General features: G+C 48.6%; 1 protein-coding gene across 3 annotated transcripts in view; it reads right to left on the reverse strand.

Annotated features, from left to right (window-relative positions):
* ARHGAP35 (Rho GTPase activating protein 35) overlaps positions 1-15895 on the reverse strand; it is a 104785-nt gene that overhangs the window by 35696 nt on the left and 53194 nt on the right. For all 3 annotated transcript variants that reach the window (XM_084770991.1, XM_084770993.1, XM_084770992.1), the window contains exon 3: positions 8093-8237. In XM_084770991.1, coding sequence (XP_084627117.1) covers positions 8093-8237 — 145 coding nt within the window. The remainder of the gene's footprint in view (positions 1-8092; positions 8238-15895) is intronic.

A 15895-nucleotide genomic window follows, 5' to 3' on the forward strand; every position in this document is an offset into this window, starting at 1 on the left:
AGCTTGTGTCCTAAATTGTCCTCCCACGCCACCTGAGAGCTGACCCTTCTGCTCTGCGGTCTGGGTGTGAGACCTATGTGTCACCATCAAGTGTCACAGAGAGCACCCTTGCCTGCTCCACACACAGGCAAGATTTCAGCAAAGAACAAGGCTGGGCAAGCAGAATCCTGGCCTCATCAAGAGTCTGTGAATCAGTTTGAACAAGAAACCACAGAAAGCCACAGTAAAGAGAGGGGCTGTAGCCGGGCGGTGGTGGCGCACCCCTTTAGTCCCAGTACTCAGGAGGCAGAGGCTGGAGGATCTCTGAATTTGAGGCCAGCATGGTCTACAGAGAGAGTTCCAGGACAGCCAGGGCTACACAGAGAAACCCTGTCTCAAAAACAAAACAAAACCACCAAAAGAGGCGCTGCCGGGCACAGGTGCCGCCAAGTGCCTCCTACAGGAAACCACAGAGCCACCATGTTCAGCATACTAAATAGAACCATTCAGCCTGCTTTCCTTCTAGGTATATGCTGAAGCACTGACTGCAGGACTGACTGTTCATAACTGCCCCACAGATACCATGCTGAAGGAGGGAAGCCAGGTACAGAAGGAGAACATGGTGCCGTTCCACTGTTAAAGCTATTCCACCTGTCAGAGGCCAGGACAGCGCTTACCCTTCCTGAGGGAAAGAACTACTAGGGCCCGGCTGGGGACTGCTCACCTTCTGCTCCTTCTCTGCACTGGCTGCAGCAGCACAGGCGCGCTCCATCATGCACACATCTGTATTCATGAAAGGTGCGCTTCTCTTAACGTACAGACAGCTTCAGTGACAAGTTTTAAGACATCTACGGTGGACACAGTCCAGTGTTACCCAGCCTGCTGCTCTGGGGAGATCTCTATTTTGGTGTTTACCCCAGAGTAAGCCATCACCAGGCCTTCTAAAACCACAGACAAGATTTTGGTTCTCAGAATCTGCTGGCTGACAGCATGGGTACGTGGGCGAAGCTGGTACAACTTCACAGCCAGCTGACTTAACACTGGGCAATGCAGGGAAGGGCCATCATTGGTATCATATTAGGTCCCTTTGTTTACAATGACTTTTTTGTTGAGGTTGGGTCAGTTGTCTTGTAAATATAGCACATCTGTTTTATCCAAGGTCACTGTTTCCTGATAAAGATTCAGATGAGATATTTAGCAAGGTGGCTCATACAGTTAGGACGCACTGCTAGTGGGCAGGCTACGTCCAACCACTGTTAGCATGGTGCCTTAGCCCTCTCCAACATTAGGCACTTCAAGTACTAGGTAACGTGCTTGGTCATCTTTTTTTCTTTTCCTTTTTGTGGAGAAAAGGTCTAACTGTGTGTCCCTGGCTGGCCGACAACTCACTTAGTTAGACCAGGCTGGCCCCCAAAATATAGATCCAGCTGCCTCTGCCTCCAGAGTGCTGAGATTAAGGAGATGTGCCACCATGAGCAGTCATTTATAGCCACACAAACATACGTAGACAACCATCTATTGTTGAAACAGCACGTCGTGCTTCAGCCTCCCACGAAAGGAGGCTAGAGGCATGAGCTGTCACAGCTGACTGCCTTAGGCTTTACGTCCATAAAACACTTAAGACTTCTGAACTACTCAGCCAGCAACTCCAGTTTCTTAAGACCAACTTCACTAAAGCACGGTTTACTGAGGTATCCATTAAAAGTACCAATTATAAAACTTGTGTGTGAGCAAAATCACCATCAAGACACTGACCATTGCCCCCAATTTCCTCAGGTTCTTTGTGATAAGTCATTCCTGGGCCAGCTCCCGGGCTGCACTGATCTGAGCCGCCACAGAGTGGCCCTCACTTCCAGAGTTACGGAGTTATTTCTGTGGTTTTGTGTCTAGCTTCTGTCACTCTTGGCAGAATGAATGGCAGTCTATCCTGTCAGTGGGTGTGGCAACGCTACTGCCTTTAGGCTCCATGCTGTACTCCATGGGTGGAAGTGCCACAGTTTGTTCTTTCACCTGTTGAAGGATATCTGGGTTCTTCCCAACAAAGCCACTACCAACTGTGGTATCCGAGTCTGGGTCAACATATGTTTTTATTTCTCTTGGGCAAATAAATACCTAGAAGTGGATGGCGAGTATATGTTTAACTTTCATAATGTGTTGAAGAGCTCTGTGAAGCCACCCACTTTCCCTATGGCCCTCCGTGGTTTCTTTGAGGGTGCTAACCACTCCACCTCCTCGCCAACACTTGATCCGGCTAGTCACTTTACTCCTTTTCACTTTAAAACCCAATCATGTTCTCTGCTGATTAGTTATGGGTATATAATTCATATTCTCTCTCTCTCCCTCTCCCTCTCTCTCTCTCGTGTCCTGGACATCATAAGGGTAAGCCAAGTTCAACATAGTGCTGCTTAGCATACAGCAGGTGCTTAATATTTGCCGAATATTGGCTGGACAAAATCTGTCACCCCCCACCAGCAGATTATTTTTAGACCTACTCATGTCTTCAGGAAGTTTCTGTCTCCTCACAAGCCTGTGGTCCTGCATCTGGGACTTCCCCACTCAGGCAAGCCTGACCAGTTACGCTGTCTAGCAAAGTTCAGTGTTCCGGAAGGGTAGATGGGCCAGCAGCAGTTGCTTCACAGACCACACACTGCACTGTCACTAAGGGGGGGGTGGGGTGGTGGCATTACCTCATTCTAGGACTTCCCACTTCTTTCAGACAGGCCTTCACTAGGTAGCTTTGGCTGGCCTTAACCTCAGAGCTGTCTGCCTCTGCCTCCTTGAGTGCTCACACGTCAACACCACACCTGGCCCACAAGGAACTTTAAAAACCAATGGGCTTCAGGTGCAACACTGCACCCAACCCCGGGCAGCCCTTAGGGATGCCAGGCTTTCTCAAGGCTTGTGTGGTTTACGTGGCTCCTGAGGTTAGAGGACAGGAGCACACACACTACCATCTTCTTCGCAGTGATGCTAACCCTGTTCTGTGACGGCAGCAAGGTCCCCCCAGAAGGACAGAGGGTTAGGATGTCCCTGCCCACCTAGCTTCCCACCACCCCTGAGTTTTTCAAACAATAGAAAATCTATCATGAAACAAACACAAACACACACACACACACACACACACACACACACACACACACGTCCTAAACAATGATAGCTCACACCAACATGCATAAACATGTACAGATTAGGCAGTGTGGGCTGATGACAGCAAAGCCATCTTGACATTACGTGGCATCTACCAAGCTTCCTTGACTTCAGGGACATTTTTAACCTTGGGAACTAACTAAAATTAAAATGTGCCAAGAGTGGGCTGGAGAGACAGCTCAGTGGCCAAGTGCAGTGGCCAGAGGTCCCTCAAATCCAAGCAGTAACATGGTGGCTCACAGCTGTCCAGTTCTGGGTTCAGAGCCCTCTTCTGGCTGCCACAGACCCTGTACACACCCAGTGCAGACACACACCCAAATAAAACACCCACATATATAAAAGTGAAGTTTTAAAAAATGTAACCTCAAATTTGAGGCCTACATGTGCACAGAAACACCTGAGTATTATGATTTAGGACGGCAGACAGGTCCCTTCTGCCCACGAAACCACTTCTGCCTGCCACACTTACTACAGGGCTGGAGACTGGGGACCCCTCAGAAAGCAAACCAATTACGAAAGGCCTAGAAGACGGACACCGTTGGGTACCGCTTTACCCCACCTCCTCTCAGAGAACAAGGTTAGAACTCACAGCAGAGTTGGTCTAACACGTTATTCTGCGCCAAGAGCAGGGTTTACTACAGACGAGGCTGTGTCGCAGTCGGGGAACAGCTGCTGTGCCCAGTGGGTGCCAGGCGCTGAGTGTCCGGGATGCACTGAGGAACAAGGCCCTCACGGGTCCTGTGATTCTGCAGCATGAACGTTTCCTGAACCACTGGAAAGCCTGACTCAGTGCGGCTGGAGACCCAGGCTTTGGACGTCACGTAATCACCAGGGCAATTCCAAATCAAACCTTCTTCTGAGCAGGTACTCTCAGAGCAGGGAGGCTGCAAAAGTGACCCCTCACCCTACTTCCTGTCATGAAGCAGAGAGCTCAGTTACCTTGGCCACTATTCTCCGGCACTTAGGAGTCACACTGCTCCACGAGGGAGCAGTGACTCTATGGCCTCAACCAATTTTCCGTGTAAATGAAAACCAAAGGCCAGGGAGGGCATACGACAGGAGGACAGCCTCGCGCCTCCCCACGCCCCACGACTCTCATGGAGGTCCCAGAGCAGCTGTGGTAGCAACATGCTCTCTTTCAGCCCCTCCATGTAACTGGAGCTGAGAGGATGGAAAATCTAACACCCTATTAGCACAGCAAGCACAGAGGCTGACCCCACAGCTGCCTAACAGCATCTGCAAATCAATCTGGGAGCTCTTCTAACCACTGGCCACCGCCTCAGCACAACACAGTTTCAGGCAACACGAGACAAAGGTAAAGAAACTGGTCATGAAAAAAGACAAGATCAAAGCCGGGCGTGGTGGTGCACGCCTTTAATCCCAGCACTCGGGAGGCAGAGGCGGGCGGATCGCTGTGAATTTGAGGCCAGCCTGGTCTACAAAGCGAGTCCAGGACAGCCAAGGCTAACACAGAGAGACCCTGTCTCGAAAAGCCAAAAAAAAAAAAAAAAAAAAAAAAAAAAAAAAAAAAAAAAAAAAAAAAAGACAAGATCAAACCAGAATCAGTCTGCTCCTATGATGTCCCAGTGTTCACCTAAGGAGACAATGTACTCAGGGAGAGCTTCAACAGAAGCCAGGTTATAAACACAACATAGAGAAGGGCAGTTTTCACATGAGAGAGAAAGCCAGGCTGGGCAGCAGTGGCGCACGCCTTTAATCCCAGCACTTGGGAGGCAGAAGCAGGAGGATCCCTGTGAGTTCGAGGCCAGCCTGGTCTACAAAGTGAGTCTAGGACACCTAGGCTACACAGAGAAACCCTGTCTCGAAAAAAAAATCAAAGAAAGGAAGGAAGGAAGCCATGGGAGGTGGAGCAGAAGGATGAAGAACTCAGAAGGTCATCTTCACCAAGCCTGGGCGCCATAAACCGCATCCCCCCCCACAAAACCCCAGCCAACCACCACAACAAAACCTCAAACCCCACAGTTTCTAAAGGTGCAAGGATGGCTTAAGTGCTGTGGACGGTGAAGTCCCACTCTGCTGAATGTGCTCCTGCCACTTGCACTGTTTATGCTGGGGGTGGGGGTCCCACCTTGGGCCCCGAGGCTGCGGTCTGAGCTCTCAAGCCCTCCCTCTGCAATCCAAGATGCAGTGCTTGTTTTATCTGCCAAAGCCATGAATCAAAGGTCCAAAAATGAAGGGGACAGATGCAGAAACCAGGGTTCAAATTATTTTGACGTTAGTCTGCTCAGGCTTGCCCAGACACCCGTATCAAACTGTGCAGTTATACAGTTATTCCTCCTGTGAGTGAAGAGCAAGAAACGAGACACCAGTGACAGCACCCACTCTCCTGAGGGAAATAACTCAACACCAACCTACACGGCTCTCAGGGTTCACATCACAGATGTGCCCTGCTTGAGGGGGATGCAGTGGTCCCATGGTCACAGCACACTGGGGACTTATGAGGAGGCTGTGGGTAGTGCTTACATGGCCTGCAGAGAGGTCCAGACAGCACTCTACACCAAAGGGCTATTCTGTAAGGCAACTGTCATGTTGGCAGTAGGGGAGGTGGTGTAGGGGTGGGGTTGAGCGGAGAGAGGACAGTTCCAGTAGTCAAGTGTAGTGTGCAAGTGTTTGCACCCTAACAGTTTAAAGTCAGCTGAGCAAACTCAAAATGGACTGCTTGTGAAATGACACTATTAACACTATCAAGGGTAGTGATATTTTTCTTTCAGGTGCTGGAGGTGAAACCCACAACTTATGCCTGAGCAATGAGACCCCAGCACTCGGTAAAATTCTTTCACAATTTATTCGTTCGTGTGTGTGTGTGTGTGTGTGTGTGTGTGTGTGTGTGTATGTGTGTGTGTGTGTGTGTGTGTGTGTGTGTGTGTAGGTCAAGGACTTCTGAGGGGCTTCTTACCTTACACCATGGGTTGTAGGTTTGCCACCAAAGGCTTTTTTTATCAACTGAATATACTGCCAGTCCCCTGGTGAATATTCTTATAGTGACAGGTGACAATGCCAGTGTAGTATGAATGCTCTTTCAACTCTTCAATAGCTTTTACTACCTTCAAATTGGCAAACTAAGAGGAAGGGGTGGAGTGGGGAAAGACATGGGTGTGTGACACACACCTGTGATCCTAGCAAAGAGAAGGCAGACCAAGGAGGCCCGCTTGACTTACAGACCAGAGTTGTTTGTTTGTTTGTTTTTTGGTCTTATTTATTTATTTAAATTTTATGTGCACTGGTGTTTAGCCTACATGTATATCTGTGTGAGGACGTCAGATCTTGGAGTTACAGACAGTTGTGAGCTGCCATGTGGTTGCTGGGAACTGAAACCCGGTCCTCTGGAACAGCAGTCAGTGCTCTTAACCACTGAGCCACCTCTCCAGCCCCCAGGCTTCCTTCACTTTGTTTTTCTTGCATAAAGCCCTGATTCACAGTGGAGCCTGGCAGGGCCCTCCGAACAGACTCTGTGGAGTGGGCTTCCACAAGATGATTAGTGAGCGCCTGATAAGGAGACCTGCTGAACACAGGTGGCCTGGGCGTAACTGCCAGGGTGGTTGTGTAGCCCCGGCTGATGTGTAGCCGTCATCAATGCTGGCCACCATCAGTCGCTCCTTGGGCACACTAGCAGAGGCAATGACAGTGCCTCTATGGGCAGAGAATGAGATGCACCAAACAGAGCCACAGCAGCCTGTCAAGATTCAGGGCTCTTAGAGCACGCCTATGGGCAGACACCATGACCTGTGCCTCTCATACTACGGCCCCTCCACGAGGCAGACCACTTACAAGTGGTTATTGAGCCAGTGATGGACAGATGACTGAGCAGTGATTCCGCACCAAGCAGGGCTATGTGTTGAGAGCTCTGTCAGCACTCCAGAAGACCTGTACTAGCTATTAGGCCTCTTCTTCTGACACAGGGTCTCTCTGTGTTGCTCTGGTTAGCCTGGAACTCAAGAGATCTGCCTGCTACTGCTTCCCAAGATTTAAGTGTACATCACCACGCCTGGCTTCCGAGCTTACATTCTTTTCTTTCTTCCTTTTTTTTTTTTAAAAAATATTTATTTATTTATTATTATGTATACAGTGCTCTGCCTACATGTACACCTGCAGGCCAGAAGAGGGTGTCAAATCACATTATAGATGGTTGTGGGGCTGGAGAGGTGGCTCAGAGGTTAAGAGCACTGACTGCTCTTCCAGAGGTCATAAGTTCAATTCCAAACTTACATTCTTAAGCTCAACCAATAATGCTTGAGAATTCAGTGACAGGTGCATGTTCCAGGACCTCCTTGAAGGTCCCTGAGAGCAGCCGGGAGAAAGTAGAGAGAAACAGGAAGACACAGAGACTACGCCGGAGCCCAAGTCAATAAAAGGAAGCAACCCACAAGTAAAATTATGTTATCTCAAAAACAGAAAATCTTGAAGGCAAGTTCCCTTTGATGTGTCTCATATTCTTCTGTGTATGTATGTATGTATGTATGTATGTATGTATGTATGTGTGTGTGTGTGTGTATATATATATAATTTAAAACCCACCTACCTGATCACAAGACATCCAAGCACTGTGACTGTTTTCTGACCTCAGAGCAGAGACCCTGAGAGTCTCAGATGCCTCATCAGAATGCCAGAATGACAACAGTCTCAAATACTTGTTCCTATTATTAAATGTAATGTGTCCCATATAAAGCCCTGTCCCTACTCTCAAGTAATTTACAGACCTCCAAGGGGGACACAAATAGCCAGGCAACTACCAAGCAGCTAGCCACGCGCTAAAGCAGAGCTGCTCTCACATACTTTTGTGTCTAGCCAAGGCCACATGCAGGGTCCTGACTGAGGCCGCAGCTGTCGGGCCACCCAGCTCCTCCTCTTTTAGCAGCTCTCATTTCCAGGAAGCTCACAAATCCCAGCTCTCCCAGAAGCTCCCTGCAGGGAGTAGCGGGCACTATCCACTGTGACGGATGCTTACCTGTGGCTTCAATGTACTCAATGCATCTTTCAATAAAAATGGGGATCGGCTTCTCTGGAGTCACCACGGTTGTTAAGGGCACCCCAAAATAGGTACTCTCCCAGGTTGCCTTTGTGATGGATGGCCGGGGTTTGGGCTTTGGTTTCTGTCCAGGAAAGAAAAGGAAACACAAAAACAAAATGAGTATCGTGTGTATCAGCAAGGGATGCAGAGAGGAACTGGCAGCTGGTACAAAGTGCTGAAAAGATGTCAAGCAGATGAACAGACCCAAATTTGCTCATCTACCTAATGGCATTTTCTGACCTCCAAATATCACACAAGATACTGGAAAGCTGTCGCACGGCCACACCTTTAGTGTGACAGTGCATTATTAGAACAGAGATGTTTATAAGAACCAGGCCAAGTTTACTTAATAAAGTTAACCACATAACGGCATCCACATCCTCCACTGGGCACACGCTGGAGTAAACAGGAAGTTTTCCAAATAGTCTACATGGTGATAGACGGCAAAGACTCAGAGATGGCTGATGCCTTGGAAAGATCAAACATGGGTGCAAAAACCAATACATTCTTTTTTCCAGAAAAGAAGTATAGTGATCTATTGGCCTGTGGTTAATTCTTGGTGTTTTCCACATTAGGAAATAGTAAAGCCTACTAACCAGAAAATAACATGACCCACGCCCACGCCTACAACTTCAGTCAATAGGAAGCTGACGCAGGAATGTTACCAGTTCCAGGCCAGCCTGGGCTACATAGTGAGGCCATGTATCACACCAACCAGCCCACCAACCAGACAGATGGGGCAGTGATAGCCACTGAGATTTTATTGTTACCAAACAAGTTCCAGAACATACATCCTTTAAGACCTCAAACCCTTTTACCTTTCTAAGAAAAAGAAGTCTCACAGATCTAAATGACTTAGTGAAAATGCTTGATCACCAAAACCTATACTGTCTAACCCTATAACTGAGACAGAATGCCTCAAAATCATTCAAACTGTGCCCCCCCTTAAATTTTAGTACTCCTTAGAAGGGGACATGTTACTTCCTATTAGTCTGAGATTCTTTAAGAATTTCCTATGCAATTTAAGAGATGTGGGAGTATGCGTTGGGATCAGAGAGGGTAGAGACAAATTTAAAAGTATACTGGGCTGCTAACTGGAAATAAATCAAAAGGCAAAGAGAGCCCAACCCTCAGCCTGATAAGTAATGCAATGTGGAGGTCCATGGGTCCCACGTGGCTTGGCCCTGCCAGACACAAGCCATACTCTTCAGGCACTGACTTTAGGGAGAAGCAAACTGGTGACTTGTAATCTTTCTTTATTGCCCAGCAGTGTGTGTGTGATGCTGACTGCTAACCTATCCGTGTGTAAAGCTCGACATAATGAACGTAAGCTCCACTGCCAGGCACTATGTGCCAGCCGTGTGCTCAGTGGTGTGGCTGCTGTGGGGTAACCAACTGCTTCCTGACCGGCGCTGAGGCCTGCTCCACAGGAGGCGTGCTGGTACAGTAAGCCTGGTGGAAACTCCAGCATGAAGGAGGGACTCATGAGGCTTCATCTAGCTAAGGAGCTATTGACATATAAGATTTGTCTTGGAGAGAGGGAGTCACTTTCCTTCTGGGATGTGGACACTGATGTGCTGCCCATGTGCATGTAGCTAACATCACTCAGTGTATTATTAAAAAAAAAGAGAGAGATGAAGGCTAAGTGGGTGGTATAGGGTTGGAAAAGGTAGGTATTATCAAGTTACACTGTACATGTATGTATGAAATTGTCAAAGAGCCCAGAGTGGTCGCCCACACCTTTAATCCCAGCAGGGAGATAGGAGCAGGTAGATCTCTGTGAATTTGAGGCCACTCTAGTCTACAGAGTCTAGGACAGCCAGGGCTGGAGAAAACCTATCTAAAAAATAAACAAATAAATAAAGCCTGGTGGTCCCAGAAGGCAGGATGGCAGGCAGATCTCTGAGCTCAAGGCCAGCCCAAAAAAACCACACTGAAACTCATCCCCACAGCCCCCAAAAGAATTTAACTTGCTGCTCCGTTGACAGCCTGCTGCCTAGCACACAGAACACTCTGGGTTTGATGCCCAACAACACATAAAACTGGGTGTGGTGGTACATGCCTTTACTTATAGCACTTGGAGGTGGAGAAAGAGGATCAGAAGTTCAAGGCCACTTTTGACTAGATAGCGAGTGTGAGGCCAGGCTAGGTTACATAAGACCCTATCTCACAAAAGGAAGAGATTTCAAGGCTTTCAATATGACTGATATGACTTGGGTCAAATATTCTACCATGTCTAGCTGCCCCCCCGCCCCCGCCCTTCCGATAGCACAGAGCGTTATGGGGGGAGTCTTCAGCTGACATACACTGTTGCTCTCCTTTTAACCGTCCCTGCCATTTAAAAGGTCAGTTCTGGAGTGTGAACCATCAGTGATGACCGGCTGTATTAAACAGCACTTCCACTAGTCCTGACAAATTTCTCTGTCAAAATGAAGACAGCATTACTCCTCTGGAAAACTGAAGCGACTTCCAAAGAAAACACTGCTAAGGCAAAGAGTGGAACTCAGTTCTCCCAATCAGCACCAGATGCCTTGCAGGCCTAGTTCTAGCATCTAGTCACACTGACACAAAAGTCCTGAGAACAACGCTCAGGTGCATGCTACCAAGGTACTGGCTACAGATTTGTTCACCCAAGTTTTCTTTCTTTCTTTCTTTTTTTTTTCAAGACATGGTCTCTCTATGTATGTGGATGTCCTGGACTTGCTTTGTGACCAGGCTGGCCTGAAACTCACAGCAATCCTCCTGCCTCTGTCTCTCTGAGTGCTGGGATTACAGGCTTGGGCCACCGTGCCCGGCTACCCAAGTACTTTCTATGCATCAAATTCTAAGTTTCCTTCCTTCCTTCTCCCTGCCTGAGCCTAGGGCAGAGAACCTCACGACAGCAAGCACTCCCCTACTAGACTCCCACCCCAGCCCCTTCCCGTGATCCTAGGATAGCGTGTTACTGCTTTCCATGTACCCAGGATACCCCACTCCCACAAAAAGCATGCACACTAAAAACACGGGGCCACTGAGCTGGCTCAGCAAATAAAGACCCCTGTTATTAAAGGCTGTGGACCCTTTTCTATTCCCAGGACCCACATGGTGGAAGAAGAAGATCTATTCCTGAAAGTTGTCCTCTGATCTCTATAGGCACAAGACATTCTGGGCCTACACAGAAAATAATGGAGAAGGAGGAGCAAGAGAAAGAGGAGGGAGGGAAGGACGGGGGGGGGGGGGGGGGGGGAGACGGAGGGCAGGAGGGAAGAAAGAAAGGTAGAGAGGAGGCCTGGAGGCCCCCCTAGGTGGGTCTGTGAGGCTGCGGAGCTTGTGCTTCTTCTAGCACTACAGTCCAGGTAAGCTTCTTGGGAGTTCTTGGGATGGGCAGAATGAAGAAATGGATGCTGGGAAAGGAGTGAAAGCGCACCGACTACTTGGAGAACTTCTAAAGGTAATATACATTGGTTTATCAAAATTCACTTGGACCTTTTTTTGAAGATTTTATTTGTGTGTATGTGTCAGCTTGCTTTTTATCGCTGTGATAGGCCACGGGTAACCTGGGGAGGAGAGGACTTTTCCTCGGTTTACAACTCTCTATTACTCCCCACCATTCAAGGGAGTCAGGGCAGGAACTCAAGGCAAGAACCTGGATACAAGAACCGAAGCGGGGACCACTGGGGAATGACCTTCCTGCCCGCCTGGCCGTCTTTCTCCTATTTTAGTTTTTGAGCCAGGGCCTCACTGTGTAGCTCTGACTGGACTGGCCATGTAGAGCAGGCTGGTCTCAAACTCACAGCTCCCCCTGCATCTGCTTCCAGATGCTGGGACTAAAGGGGGGCACCGCGGCGCCTTATTCTAGTTTACTTCCTTATGGACCTCAGGACTACCTGTCCAGGGATGGTGCTGATCACAGTGCGCTGGGACCTTCTGTATCAGTCATCAGTCAAGAAAATGCTCTGTAGTTGGGTTGTATAATAAAGTTTAATTGTTAATAAACAGAGCCAACATGGTGACATGGCTCTAGCTTGTGTCAAGTTGATAAAAAGTTAGCCAACCCAGTCAGTGTGCGTGCATGTGTACCCACTGATGCCCGAGATGGGTGGCAGTGCTGTCAGGTCCCTTGGAGGCGGTTACAGTGGGTTATCTGTGAGTCACCTGATGTGAAGGCTGGGATTTGGACTCTGATCTTCTGGTTAGAGCACTAAGTGTTCTTGACCTCTGAGCTATCTTTCCAGTCCCAGATGCCATTACTACCACCAGCAGCAGCAGCAGCAGCAGCAGCACTAATGCTACTAACACTACTGTTTGAGAGTTCAGCCTGGCCTTAAGGTCCTGAACTCTCTTGTCTCTGCCTCCTCAGTACTGAGATTCTAGGCATGGGCCACTATGCCCAGCTTCTATCAGGCAATTTCAAACGAGGGGGGGGGCCCTAAAGCAGTTCCATTCAAACAGTTGTGGGGCCCCTACAATTTCTCAGGAGTAGGCTTATTTTGAATACTTATGCTTCAGAGAAGAGAGCAGATAAGAGATACGTCAGACTGCTTCTTGTCTCTTTTACCTCAAAGAGTCCAAAATCTAGCTGGACCCTTCACCTATGAATGTGGCAATGAAGACAGGCTCTATCCCCTTTGCCAAGTGACAAGAATTCCACCCCACCGCCCCTCGTGCACTCTCTTAAGATTTAAACCCTGGATTACAGAGTGTCAAACCCATTCTTTAGATAGCTGAAGGTTCTCCAGAGCATCACAAAACTAGAAGGAATTCTTCACAAGTATTCTAAACCTTCCTCACTGGGCAGTTGGTCAGCCTGTGGGCTAGCTCCAGAGATTACCAACACTTCCGGCATCTGAAGGGTTACTGCGTACATTTTAGTTGCAATTGCCATTCTCCCAAGTGGCCTGCCAGAGGGCTCATGTCCCTCTTCAGGGAATCACAGGGAGCACTCTCACAGCAGGTGCTCTCAACATCCATCTTCTTTTGGGGGCACTCAATTAGCAGGCCATGCTGGAAAAAGCTAGGCGAGGCCACGCCCTAGAATGACCCACACATCTGTGCCTCGAGTGGGTCAAACAATGCAAGGGCAAGCAGCTCCCTAGGAAGGAAGCAAGGTGTTGAGACCCCGCAGCCATCTTGCAAGGCAAAGGTGTCATCAGCCCCTTTCACAGCACAGATCAGAGACTCTACAAAGGCTGTGAGCAACTGCAGCCAAAGCACACGCTGCTTCCTCCAGGAATACATATGTCAATGCCCCAGGTGAGGGTGGCCCCAGCTTAAGTCACCTCCTCCTATCCTTTTAGAAATATGCTCATAGAATGAATAACGGATCCACCGTTTCAGACTGTTTGGTTTCCTTAAAAACAAACTTAAAGCTGTGTGTACTAGCTCACACCTGCAATCCCAGTGCTTGGGAGACAGAGGCAGGAGGGCTGCCCAAGTCTGAATAGGCAGCTTGGACAATATAGTAAAAGCTCAGCTTGAAAAACAAAGCAAAGAGCACCACTCGGGCTCCTTCACCCCTTCTTGACTTCATCACCAACACTATGATTTTCTAGTGAACAATTAGTCTCGTGTTTCCAAGAGAGCGTCAAAGGGGCCCTTCCAATTAAGCTATCCATGCTCCCAGCACCATCAGCTTAGAGCACCTTAATTTAGGGCAAAACAGGAAGAACACAACCCTGGCCTCCCCACCATCTAGCCCTCCTGAGAGGGGAAAGGGAGGATGGCAGAGTGAAGGAGTCTGGCAAGCCGAGAATCTTGAGACTCAATTCGTGGACACTGCAGCTGTGGGAAGGTAGGAGCGGCAGCTGGGTCCAGATATGGCCTGGACTCCCACGCACACTGACTCTGGCTCTCCAGAGCTGGGGGCCTGGCCTGGGGGTTGTGGGGGGGTTGGGCAATTCCTGACTGCAACTGACCTCCCCTGGGTCCTGCAGAGGTCTTTTGGTATGACCAGGTGACGGGGGGAAGCTGGCTTAGGGAAGCACCACAGCAATTCTTTGTCCTTTGTATTTTATTTAAGGAACAAGTATATGCAAGCTAAAGCGGAGAGTTAAAAGATTGTCTATTTTTATCAGCAAAAATGCACTACAGAAGTTCTCTAAGTTTACTATAAACTAAGAAGCACAGGCCTGGCGGTACACACGGTCCTAGCCCTCAGGAGTCTCAGGCAGGAGAACTGCACTCGAGGCCAACCTGAGCTACATAGAGACTGCCTCACAAAACAATGCAACAAACCGGAAATCCATGGGCATGAGTTTAAAACAACGTCTTAAAGTCTCAATGGCTAATTCAGTTCCTCCATGCTTATGCTGGCCCTACTTGGCTAGCTCTGAAGGCTGAAACCACAGCAGCATGTTCTTAGGAGGAGCAGCGTGAAGAAGTGGACGTACTAACCTAGTCCCTGCTTGAATGGAAACACTCAAACGGGTCACTGGTCTTAACAAGTACGCATGAGCAGTGAATACTAGCAACTTTCTTGTAAATGGGAGTGGTGTAAAAGACTGGGCTCAGAAACTCACCACTCTACTGCACACTGGTGGTAAAGTAGGCAGAGTAGGTTGTTCACCTGTTTGTTTTTGAGATAGGGTCTCATGTAGCCAGACTGGCCTCCAAGTCACTGTGGAGCTGAGGCTGGCTTTGAACTGATGGTTCTACCCTTACCTCCCAAATGCTGGGATCAAAAGCAGATATCACCACCTCACCTCTAGGGTATGAATGGGCTCTGTTTCCTGATCCAGCCAAAGCTGTGAAGAAGTAAGCAAGCCTTGCAGTCCTACCCCACTGAGACCACACCTGTCCCCATGCATCATATCCCCAAACTGTGCTCCAAAATATTCGCATGTAAAAAATAATGGAGGGGGGGGGAACCCATGCAAGTGAAACCACCTGCTGTTACTGGGTATTACCTTTCTGTTTCTGTGGCAGCCACATTACAGACTGTACCCATGTGAAAAGAGTCTAGTCTCCCCTTTCCACTCTTAACTCCACACTGTATCCCCATAAACCCTCTGTCTTTAATTACTTGCCTGCCTGGTGCCTTTTCCATGTTAGCTTTAAATTAAGTTGGGGGGGGGCGGGTGCTGGTTCAAGAACCCCTTAGTATTCAGTAGCTCCGTCTGGTAACACAAGGTACACACATGTTCAGAAGCTATCACTGAGGACCACTATCTAGCACATTTGGACACCACATACATGGCAGGAAACGAGCGCCCACTGATGCCCTGGCACTGGACTGAGTGCTGCCTTCCTACAGGGCAGAGGTGCTTGCACATGGAAGCCGAAGTACTTTCTTTAGAAGACTAATCTTTTTTAAAAATTAAAATTTTTAAATATTTATTTTTATGTACATGCATTTAGCCTGCATGCCTAACTACTAAGCCATCTCTCCGGCCCCAACAAACCTTTTTTTTTAGAAGTCAGAAAAGTCTTTTTTTTTTTTTTTTAAAGGGCAGTTTTTGGTAGCCTGCGTTGCCTTCAAACTCACTCTGCACCAAAGATGAGCCTGAGCTCCTGACCCTCCTGCTTAACCCTCTCCAGTGCTGGGCCACAGCAAACCAGGTGTCTGGTCCTGCAGCTCACTCAGCAGAGCTAAGCGCAGAAGCACACACTGAGTTTTTCTGAGCAAGTTACAAAGAGCTCTTATCACATTCCACTTGTCTGTCAAAGCCAACATCCCTCCCAGGGGTGTGGGCAGCCTGACTCCCCAGCTGGTTTTCATTCACACTAGAAACTTTAACTCCGTTCTAGGCCTCACAAAACGAG

This window comes from Acomys minous (assembly GCF_964271855.1).
Source record: "Acomys minous genome assembly, chromosome: 20".
NCBI lineage: Eukaryota > Metazoa > Chordata > Mammalia > Rodentia > Muridae > Acomys > Acomys minous.